Source organism: Micromys minutus (genome assembly GCF_963924665.1).
Source record: "Micromys minutus genome assembly, chromosome: 23".
Classification (NCBI taxonomy): Eukaryota; Metazoa; Chordata; class Mammalia; order Rodentia; family Muridae; genus Micromys; species Micromys minutus.
In genome coordinates this window covers 36,732,469-36,744,932 of record NC_137958.1, presented here as the reverse complement: position 1 = coordinate 36,744,932, position 12,464 = coordinate 36,732,469, and the positions used below count along the sequence as shown (strand labels likewise).

The following is a 12,464-nucleotide window of genomic DNA, read 5'->3' as shown; positions in this document are numbered from 1 at the left end:
GATTATTTTCTTTTCTGTTACAGCATTTCTGGTCCTTTCTGCCTAATCTTGCTATGTAGACTAGGCCAGCCTTGACCTCATGATCATCTTCCCTTAACCTTTTAAATATGTCGGGAGTACAGGTATGTGCGCCCAGCGTTTTAACAATACCAAGTGTTAGTTTTAGATAATGTAGAGAATGTCAAAAATTATTTATTTCTAATATAAGCTTAACAGTTTTCTGAAGCTAAACAATTAAAGAATAGGGATATTTAAGGTATGCATTTTCAACATAGCCTTCAATTATTACTTAAAATTCACTTAGCATTAGTTCGGCTTTGGTTTACAAATTAAACTATGAAAGACAAAAAAACTTGTGAAAAATATTCTAATTTTGAAAACTACCCTGTAGGTCTAAAAAAATTCTTTCACCAACAACTTTGCTTTTGACCACTGACTATGAACCTTTCATATACCCTTAAACAGAGGAATAATCTACATTTCTATGTCTTTTCACAAAAGTCAGAGCTTAAATTTTTTAAAAAGCATATTAATTGATAAACCCTGAACCTTAAGAATTTTCAGACAGTTAACATTTCTGGTGATAAATGTAATTTACTTCTAAGAAAATGTGCACCGTAGGCTGAAAAATTAGCATATATTTACAATGAAGATGTACAGAATGACCGGAAAGCTGTCAGAGAATAAAGGAAACAGGAATGCACAACAAATGGAAAGAACTGGATTTTTCAATATTTCTGGAAAATACACATGCAGAGCAGCAATCACGACATCAAGACAAAACTTAATACTAGTAACAACATTAAAAAACCCACCAAAGTTAAAGAATATCACTTTAAACATATTCTAAAGCAAAAAATAATAATTATAAAACTCCAACGTCTAGTACTATGCCTAATATTTTCCAAAGAATCGGGAAAACGTGGTAAAACACTAATGTTTACACTACGGACAAAGACGTTAATTGGCTTTCCCGTATCTCACATTGATGCACATGAATGCAAACATAGATGTGCATCTTATTTTTATGTTACTTACAGCACATAATACACATATACAAGCACAACAGCATTTTCTAATCTCTTTCTTAATGTGATTAATACATTACATTAAAAAAAAAGTGATTTCTTTGTCTAAACATAGAAAAAGATGAAGCCTTTATTTACATTAGAAAATGGTATTGTCATGTAAAATCACTACAGTGATCATTTCTGCTTTAAATATTAAGTACAGCAAGTACAGGAGAAAACTATGTCTGTAAATGAAATAATTATAGCTAAGCAAAGAGAGAAGAAAGTACAGAGAGGCTAAAATATAAAATTTATCATATTTAAACACTACAATTCATCACTACCTAAATCAAAAGCAAAATTTCACATTCACTCAAGTACACTATAAATGTTGACTTGTTATGTTCATTAGCATAATTAATAATTACATAATTATTGATTATATGTAAATTTAAAATATTAAGCATATTATAACAGGCACAGATTTTAAATTAACTCTGTAATTTCCTAAGAAAAATGTTTTGTTCCATAGAGGTTATGAAAATTCATTCCCAGTTCCTTACAGGATACATGATTTCCTTCTGAAGAACAACTATGTCTCCCTCCACTCATCTACAAAGCATCAAACGAATCTGAAGCTTTCCTAACTGGAATTCTGAAATGGACAAAGTTCAGTTCCATGCATATACAGTAACTTGTGACTATGTCATATTAGCTGAAAAGTAAACAATATTGCTCTGTTATAATTTCATTACTTGCCTATAAAGCACTGTAGGAAGAGTAGATGTCTTTTGTGTGCCTCCTTCTTTTTTACTTGGTTTTCTTTCCTTAGGAGCTCGTAAGATTGCCGGTACATTCAACTTCTATTGATTAAATAAATGTGGTACATGCTGTTTTAAAGATGAGTACAAAGCAGTATTCCCCCAACCCCTTGCCACAAAATCTAAGTAAGCTAGCATTTAGAGAGGTAAATCTGCTTTAAATTAGTAAAGGGAAAGAAAACAAGTTGCTAATCTCAACTACTTCTATTATAAAGCTACAACTGCACAGTCTCATTCGCTTTCAGAAATATATTAATCTGTATGAATATTATTCTACTTTCACTTGAAAACAATGAGGAAGGCAGAGGAGGCTTAAAAATCTAACACAGTATATTTAGTATACTTAAAACACCACCAATGTGTTTCTTTGCAACATCCCAGCTATATTGGTGTTCCATAGGTTAATTAGAAAAACTATCTTAGTGGACCAAACTCTGCAAAAAGGCAGATGAGATTCTCTTGGCACTCTACTAATCTGCAGTATGCTGGCTTCTAAGTCAGAGAACATCTATCAAAGACACTTCTTAGTGCCCTGGTGAGCTCACATCTGCTCAGCCAACTGGAACAGTATCATGCATATGATACACATGTCTGTGCAGACCACCTTCACACAATGCAGTTTTCAATTCTCTATGAAGTTACCTAATAAATGGAAATGTCTTTTATAGTAGATAATATTTTAAACTATAAAAGAGGCTTTGGTGAGAAAAATATAAACCCATCCAAATCAAAAGCTAGATTGGCAAGTAACCTCTTACACTCCAGATTTCCTTTCCTAAATATCAAATATAAAACACTATAATCTTCTAAAGATCTACGAGCTACCTATTAATAAGTAAAAGAGTTAATATGTTCAAAAGTAGCTCTTCATCTTCACCTTTTAAAATAAATTACTATTTGTAGTACCAGTGACATGCAATCTGTTCACAAAAGTAGGAAATGGGAAAGAAAAATTGTGACAAAAATCTAATACCATTGAATAAAGAATACACTAAGAGAAAACTCATGCTTTATATCTTAGCTCATCAAAAGTGACAGGTCAATCAATTTGAGCAAAAGAGAAAAACCTGCCAACAAGACAGCTGATGAAAGAACCAAATGACTTTATGGGTTCTCCGTAGGCAGTGGCTGCAAGTGGTCTGCAAGCATTTCAGACAGAAATCATTGCCATAAGGGATTAGGCTCTGAGTTAGCAAAATGACTTTTGTGCAAGAAACATGTACTCTGAAAAATCACAAAGAGAGCAAGAACTAAAGAAAGCAACTGAGAAGAAACTAACCTGTCCTGTAATTCGGCCAAGTAAGGCCCATATCCCTTGCCCTTCACTTCGAAGTTTCCCATTCAGATTTTGCAGTTCCTCTAACGACTCACAGAGCTACAAAAAGAGTAAGTCAAATTAGTAAGCTTTTATATGTGCAAATATAAACAAACAAGAACATTCACATTTATTTTCCATTTATTGTAACATATTTGGGTCAGATGACTATTGAAAGACAAAAGATATAATTATCACTAGCATGGGGAACATCCTCAAGAGAAGGTAAATGTTTTCTATTATTATACAGGTTTTAGTAATGATGCATCTATAGTTTGGCAAATAATCTGATACATTATTTTGCTCTCAAATCACATTTCCATCACTTCTCTCATGAGAAAACTAAGAATCCCAAAGGTTCTTTTGGCTAAGAGCATATAACTTTCAAAAGTCTGTAGATCTTGTGACTTTATTCCCCACAGTCTTTTTACTACAATTTTGCTCTACAATGTTGCTGATTACTGGATGTTACTTCCTAGTAATTAAATCACTTTAACTGGGTTGAGTTTTTTTTTATTTTTTCGAACAATAATTAGATACTAGTTTAAATATTCATGCTACTTAGAACTTAGGTTTCAGAAAGACCTTGCTTTATATATTAGACAGGAAGAAATACAGTAAAATTTTCAGTTGGGAAACATTAATTATCAAAAATAGAATGTAATTTTTAAGTCTATTAATTTAAGACTGGGTTTTCTAATTTTCAAAAAGCAATTTTTTTCACATGTAAGAATAAGAAATGAGGTTAGCGGTGTTAGTTGTAACCCCAACTCTAAATCTTGATCACTATCCTGCCATGTGCAGATTATGTCACCTCTTCAACCCTCCGTGCCCACCCCTAGGGACAGCTTTCTGTATGAAGGGACTCCCAGCTGTGCCTGGTATGAGTGCACTCAGTGAGAAATGACAGTAATGAAAATGAAGATGAAGGTTCGACAAGAGCCTATGAGGTCTACAATTTCAAACTGAGACAGAAATATAATAAAATCACAAAAGAACTAGAAATGAGATCTACTAAGTAATACTATGCATTTGTAGCCAACGTACCTTATTATATTCTACATGAAGTTTTTCTTGCTCATTCTCTAATTTATCCTTTATATTCTTTTGTTCAGCCATATTTTCCTGAATTTGAATCATGCGCATATTTCTCTCTATTTAAATTAAATATCCAATTTTACTTCAGTAGAAAGTAAAGACTAATATAAAACATACACAAAGAAGCAAACTGACCATAGAGATAATCATTTGAATAAACTTACATTGGTCAAACAATTTTAAGTATAATTAAGAAAAAACATAGCAATACATGAGCCTAGAATTTGCAAACGCTACAACTTAGGAAAATATATACAACACAGTAATGATTTTCTAAAGCATTACTTGCATATCACATCTGTCATTAGCAATTTATTCTCATGACTGTGCATGCATCAGCATGTATACTGACCAAAATAGTAGTTCACAAAATCAGCAGTGAGAGCCGGCTGCTTATGTTTCCGCCTTCCATCCACGCTAGAACTAGTATCCGAGTTGTCCACTGGAAAGATATCCGTGCTGATTCCCATCAGCTCTGCCTTGCGCATAAGCTTACGAATGGCCGAAGCACTACTTGTGAGTGGCCTGGGTAGCTTTTCCCTGGGAACCCAGGCTTGTGGTCTGGTAGATCGAGCCAGCTCTGCCTTGGCACGATATTGCTGTAGCCGGGCATTGATCCTTGCCTATAAATAAATGCAGACCGTTTGAAAGAAAATAAAATAGGATATATTTCTCATAACATTTACTTTTATGTTTAGAGAAGATAACGTACTGAAATTTCACAAGTAAGGAAAATCAAACTTATTACTGATCTGGAAGACGTACAATGCAGTCCCGAGTTGCAATAAATGAATCTACACCTAATAATAGCTGCCCTGAGATGAGGTCCTAGAGCTCAAAGAAGAAACAGACACATGCTCCCATCCCTAGCCAAGAAGTATTCTTCAATTGCTAACCACTTACAAATACAATTTTAGTATCCTCCAAGAAAGTTTCACTGGGGAAGCAGTGAAACTTAAGCGTAAGCTGCATACTCAACAGTAGATGGTCAGTAGAAAACAAACTCAATGGCTTATCTGGACGTTCCTTGTTACATAATGTCATGTCAGAGGCTTTTCTTGTCTTATTATTTTTCTAATTTAATTTATATGTTTTTCTCTCTTTTTAACATATAGGTCTTCTGCATATACACTGTGGCCTCTAATTCCACTGTGTGAGCTCCTGTGTTAGGTACATAATGGGTCTGTTTCTTCTGGGCTCTTTTTCTTTGCTTTACCTGTTTTGTCCTATTTCAGTGAGTGAGGTTTTTGTTTTATTGTATTAGATTTTATTAATCTCCCTTAGAAGCCTGTTTTTTAAATTATTTCCTTTGTTGAAAATGGGTTCTTCTCTCATATGGTAGGTACATCTCAATTATAGTTTCCTTCCCCTCCCTCCACTTCTCATTCCTCCCTTACCCCTACTCCCCATCCATACCCTTTCTGTCTCTCATTAGAAGACGCGTCCAAAACAACCATCGGACATCACAAAATAAAATATAATGAGGTGAATCAAAAACTATGATATCAAATTAGGACATGAAACCCAACAGCAGGCAAGAGTCAGAGAGATCCACTCTTCCACACAATCAAGAGTCCTATGGCATTAATGAGCTTAGCTATGAGATATACTCTGAGGACACAGAAGACCAAGGCGTTCCTATGCTTGCTAGCTGATTGGGAGGCATGTGTTCTCCTGGTTTCTTCCATCTCTCTGACTCATAAACCAAACTTTCCTCCTCCTCTTGCTCCTGTTCTTTTCCTACTCTTCTACTAGAGTCCCTGAGCTCTGAGGCAGGAGGGATTTGATGGAGACCTCCAATCCAGAGCTTCTCTTCACACAAAGTTTTCAACAAAATTCTTCAGCAATAAATACTTTATAAATGACTACACTCTTAACTCGAGGCATAATTTCTTTAAAAACAAATTCTACTCATGTCTAATGAAAAAACACTGATTTATTAAATAAATTTTTAAACTATATTTTATATGCCAGACTTGAATTTCAATAGCATGCCAATAGAAAACACATGTGAGGTCTAAAAAGAAAACAGTAAATTTATGGGATCCCATACCTGTGCTTCAGGGGACAGCTGTTTCTCTCTCTCTTGCAGTGACATTTTACAGTAAGACTGCAAAGCCAAATAGTTTTTTCTTTTCCATTTTCTGTCTAACCTGTCTGCATGCTGCTTACAATAAGCAAAGAATGGATCTGCTATATCCTAAAAACAGAAAAGGGGGGGGGGGCGGATAAAGTAAGTAAGTGCAGAGAATTGAAATTGTCCTCCAATTGGCATTTTAAAAACAATAAATAACCGTTTCGTTTTGACAAATCTTTTGGGAATGGCTACATCAATAAAATATTGAGGAAGCAATTTTCATATGTCATGATGAAAATTACTTACTAAATTTGAAATGCAATCTATCAACCTCAAATTATCAACCTTTTTCTCTAAAAGACTTTGCTAGGGTTGAATGTGTATCTCATCCATACAACACTTGCCTTTCATGAGCAAGACCTGCATTTAATCCCAGCACTCCAAAATAATAAAGGACCATATAAATTGCAAAGTACTGATAAAATGTCATGTTATTTTGCTATGTTTGCATACTTTTTTAAAATTTATAGTGCAATACCTAAATTAAACAAATGTTAAAGTTACATATCTATAAATAAATTAAAAGTTAATTGTAATCATATAGTAAATAATAAAAACAACAGCCATCATAAGTAAGTGAGATGTTCTTAACTCACTGAAAATACATACACATTTTATCCAGGAAAAAGATAGATGAGGAAGGCCAGACACTGTCAATAACAAAATTCAGGTGTTCGTCTTTTATCTTTTTATAACTAGTATCTCACATGGGAGCACAGTGCTAGCCAAAGGGCACATTATAATTCACTTGTCAGGGTAGTCCAAGGACCTCCCAAAATATGGTCTATTTCCAATGTCCTCAGGTGTCTCCTAGAAGCAGTAAATAAGTCTCCTATTGCTAAAGATATGGTCTCTTATACCTCACCCACAGAACCCAAACCATCCAAGCTGGATCTGACCTGAAAGACTCCTTCTTGATGGCTAGCTTTTATGGCACTAGATGGCACTGTGTAAGTTTCCACATGAGAGAAGGAACCAATCTTCCTACAGTTATGATGTCTATGAATTTAAACACTGACAGCATGGCATGATATCGTACCCAGTGCACACTAGTGGTGGCCAATACTCTAACTGGACTGAAGGTCTGCTCAGCAAGAGGAAAATCATGTCTGGTACTAGAAACCTGGGAGAAACATGGATCTTGATGGAGAACCTAAAAATACTACTTTACTAAAGCAGTATAATCCTATCTAAATTACACATATTTATCTTGTACCTACAGCCAAATAGAGATCTCACACCTCATCAAAGATACATCTGCTTACATTAGACCATAGACCATTACAGAAAACCACAAGCAATAGAAATGCAGAGAACAAGTGAGCACGTGATACCTGGCCCCAAGTGATGTACTCGGAGCACAACTCCTGTATCTTAGGCTCACAGAGAGAGTTTACGAGGGAGTGGAAACATAGTAAGAATAAGAAAATCTGCTGTAAGATTTCATCTCCTGGAAAAGTCAGCAAAGTTATACCCATGAATTCTCGTCAACACTGCTGCCTAAATAAGACCCAAACAACAATGATACCAACTTGTTCCCATGCCAAAGTGGATGGGGGAAACCTCATGGGACCTCAACTCTAGACAAAGTACAATGAAGGCAATCAATGGATGCTGAGAACAGGAGAAATAGTCTTCTCTGGACAAGAACACCTGAAATCATATACATAAGGAACCTTAAGCTGACTGCACAGAGCAGGTTGTATTTATATATTTAGTAATTCACACAAACAAACAAACTGCCCAATTAAAGAAATAATAACCACAAATTTGAGAGAAACAGTAGGAGTAAAGAGGGTCAATGCGAGGAATCAACTTTATGAAACAGTATGGTAAAAGAACAACCTTAATCCTCGTAAGGACAAATAATAATTTCTTTAAGTATAACAAAAATTATAGTAATTTGTACTACAATAGTTAAGAAATAGCTGGCAATTCATTCTTTGGGTTTGTCTCAATAACATTAAGGTATCTAAGTTATACTACAAGGGAGTCAGACAGGAATTTATGATTCAAAGAGAAATGATACTAACAGGCAAAAAACACGTGAGACAAAATCAAAAAGGAAACAATAATCTTGAAATTCTTGCAGCCTGATTTGTAATAGCCAGAAGCTGGAGACAACCCAGATGTTTCAGAAAATGTGATACATTTACACAATGGAGTAGTACTCAGCTATTAAAAATGATGACTTCATGAAATTCGCAAGCAAATGGATGGAACTTGGAAATATCATCCTGAATGAAGTAACCCAGTCACCAAAAAAAAAAAAAAAAAAAAAAAAAAAAAAAAAAAACCACACATGGTATGCAGTCACTGTTAAAAAAAATCAACACACACACATACATACACACACACACACACACACGCACACGCACACGCACACGCACACACATAATTTCCTTAAGTTTCTGTGTAACATTATATAACTATCTTGGAGCTAATTTTAAAAAATGAAAGGATAACATTGTTATCAGTCACAAGGCCGTTTTTTCCCAATCAAGACAACTGTTTTCTTTACTTATACAACAAATTAGTTATGCTACTACTACTTAGAGCTTAAACTATATAATGGGCCAAACATGGACCTGCCTGTATAAAGCGTTTATAGGCATGCAATCACAAGCATTCATTTTCAATATTGCCTGAGGTTGTTCTCATACTGCAAAAGCAAATAAGTCATAGGCTTACAAAGACTAAAATATTTATATTCTATAAAGAATGTATATATGCTTTATATTTACATCGAGCATATATATATATATATATATATATATATATATATATATATATATATATATATATATATATATATATATATACTTCATAAAGAATTCTATATAAAGCCCTATAATGAAAGCATCCCCCAGCCTCTGCTCTCAGAACAAGGGGAAAAATTAGAACTTCACTAACTCAGTGAAGTTAATAAAAGTAGACCAGTTCTGACAATATTGGTAAGAAAAGGGGGAGAAGCACACAATAAGCCAAGTAGCGTGATGGAAAGTAAAACCAGAACACTTTAAAAACAAACTATAAATAACAAATGCCTAACATGATTATACAAAAACTACTAAAATGTGCATATGAAGTGATAAAACCCCAGGAAAGACATAGCTTGATGAATCCATTCCAAATCATTTAAACCAGCAGTGATTCCCTAATGATTCCGTTAGTCTAGCAATATTGAGGTATCAGCTCAGCAGCCAAGATTCTAATATGAGCTCTTGAAATTTAATCTAGCCATGATTTCAACTCATTACATCAAAGAATATATGCAAATCTATAAAACAAAGCCCAAACTGAGGAATGTCCTAAACACCTCCTAATATTACAGGCTTTTGCCATTGCTCTGATACCCTCCAGATCTCTATAGCTAGAGGCAACAGACCATGAAGTCACAGAATGTGGATCAATCAAACTGATACTGATCTAGAAGCTTCATTCCTACTGCAAGTGGCTGGACAAGATATTCCTGCTGGTGTAAGTGTGTCAGCAATTCCATGGAAATAACCAACCATTTTCAAGTTGCAATTTAGGTCTACCCTACAAGTTGGAACCCATACCTGCCACCATTACCTTGACAATGAACTTAAATAGTTAGATAGGCTATAGGCTGTAAGGAACAACCTACTACTATTAACTCAGCTAAAGAGACAAAATATTAAACTTGCTCCTAATGATCAGGCATCTTTACCTAACTGATAACACCAAGGCAGGGAGCAACTTCCAGTCCAAGTTTGGCATCTTTATTATTTCAAACTGCCCTGTACACTTTCTCCAAATTGGCTCTTAAACATAGTGAAAGCAAACTATAGACTGGTTTGCATTAATCTCCATGCCTTCTGAGAGAGAAAAGCAATCTCCAAATCATTACGCACCCCAATGTAACCTTGCTTAACTGCCTAACAGAGTCTGTTGTCTTCTCCAAGAAGGAGCATGTATAGTAAGTGCTATGCAAAGTAACCCAAGCTATCTCATATCAAAGATAAATCTCTCAAAAATAAACCTGAAAGAAAGTCTCTACAATAGAAACATCCTGACCACCAAGTGCAGTTATCCAGAAGTAGACAACTAAGCTGAACGTGGTGTCCCTGGTTTCACCTGACTAGTCCTACTGCCCCTCTGCCCATTACGTCCAAGCTGGTCTGGATAAACCCTCCCAGCCCTATGCTGCAGTCACACTTCTGTGTCCACCCGGAGCTGTGAAATGTTCAATGCTAATCCAGCACTCACTCAAAGCACAATTCCTCAGTATCAAAAATAGAACAAAATGATACAGGTCGAAATATACCATCTATATTTAAGATCTATTAAAGTTGAAATAAGATACATCTTCAAGTTTTTTTTTTTTGTAAATTTTCTTCATTCGATTACTTATGTCCTAGCTAAGATAAAAGTACAACAAAATTTTTATGAGAATATAAAAGTTTATATAACAAATGTACAAAATAGCTTACATACTATCAGAAAGTACCATGAATGCACAGTAAAATTTCATTGAATAGGTAATTCTCTCGCCACAAAATTCACTTAAGGAATTAATTACACTTGTTCTTAAGACTCCTTAAAATCTTTTAAAATTATTGTGAATGCCAAAGAATTTATTTATACCTTTGGAAACTTATCACATGAATTAAAACTTAGAATACTCTTAAATACTTTATAACTTAACTTAAACTTATTAAGTAAATAGATATTTTTAATCAAGATAACTACTATGGCATTATGCAACAAATTTTATAAGTTGCAGTTTATGTTGTTCTAACTCTATCTACCTTCATAAGAGAAAAGGAAGATCGTCAAAACCACTACCATGTTGTGTGTAATCTCTAGAAACTTCCAAAGTTTAGAACTTAGCAATACATATTTTATATTGTTATAAAAACAATTTGAAGCACTGGGTCCTAGAGACAATTTAAATTTTTAAAATACACTTTGTAATCAAATAATTAATCTAGAGTCAGTAAGCCAGGAAAAATGCTACGGAGCTAAAACAAAACCCAAAGAAAACAATATTTTCTTGAGAACTTCACTCTTCTGTATAAAATATGCCTAGTACCCATACGTCAAAACATCTTTTATTGTGTTTTATTTGTCAGAACTCACTACAAAACTTTTGATATGCTTTCCAATGTGCTATAACTAGTCTTAAGACTGACAAGATTCAGTCAGTTACTATTCAAAAGTATAAATCAGTGGTTTGGTCCAAGACTAACAACACATTATCAAGTTTCCTTCATGCTTTATAAACGCTCAGGACACAGCAGACATGAGAAGTCTTCTGAACACATTTAGCACCCAATGGTTAATGGGGTAAATAAACATACCTCTTCTGCTGCTGCCTCTGAAAGTAGGCCTTCCTTCTGGGCACAGGTAACATGAAAATACGCTCTACACATGCCTGCATCACAGCTGATGCAAACTCCAGTTCTAGCAAAGCGAGGGTCTTCACAAAAGCTACACTCCTACAAAAGTCACAGGAAACTCTCACAGCAGAAGTATTTCTGAAACAATACTATCCCCTCATCAAGAATCCAATAAATATTTAAAATACTCAAGAGACACAGAGCATCAATGCAAATAACTACAAGTAAACCAGCTTTTCTAATGAAGGAGAATTTTCTATATAATTCTAATCAATCTAAATTAAACTGATATACTACCAATAATAACAAATAATAATATTACATAAGGACTTGGGAGCTAAGCACTTAGTCTTCTAAGTACTTTACATATATTAATATACAGAGAAATGATGTTGATATGTTCAAGAAATTTGGTCATTTTTCTTGTTAGATTAAAAATGCTGAAGTGGTAATAGACTGAAACATGCTCAAAATAAAATGGGGTTCTTATATTTTTTTCTTAATCTTAATAAAATTCATTTTAAAATTAAAGTTTCAAGATTTTATCTGATCCAAGGTTTTCTCTGGGTCGAAGGGAAGAGAAACAGTATCAACCAATATCTATTTTTACAGCATAGGTTATCTGACGTTAGACTAATCAATAAACTAGCCTCTGGAGAAACAACTATCAACATATGATTCAAATCAAGCATGGGGACCCCTATGTATAATCTTTAA

At 34.3% G+C, this 12,464-nt stretch overlaps 1 protein-coding gene across 5 annotated transcripts in view; it reads right to left on the bottom strand.

Moving 5' to 3' along the window:
* The window catches only part of PHF14 (PHD finger protein 14), a 120,349-nt gene that overhangs the window by 77,812 nt on the left and 30,073 nt on the right, over positions 1-12,464 (bottom strand). For all 5 annotated transcript variants that reach the window (XM_080936177.1, XM_080936178.1, XM_080936179.1 and 2 more), the window contains exons 7-12: positions 11,709-11,846; positions 6,298-6,444; positions 4,597-4,867; positions 4,194-4,300; positions 3,111-3,206; positions 1,770-1,873 (exon numbers count right to left, since the gene is read on the bottom strand). In XM_080936177.1, coding sequence (XP_080792303.1) covers positions 1,770-1,873; positions 3,111-3,206; positions 4,194-4,300; positions 4,597-4,867; positions 6,298-6,444; positions 11,709-11,846 — 863 coding nt within the window. The remainder of the gene's footprint in view (positions 1-1,769; positions 1,874-3,110; positions 3,207-4,193; positions 4,301-4,596; positions 4,868-6,297; positions 6,445-11,708; positions 11,847-12,464) is intronic.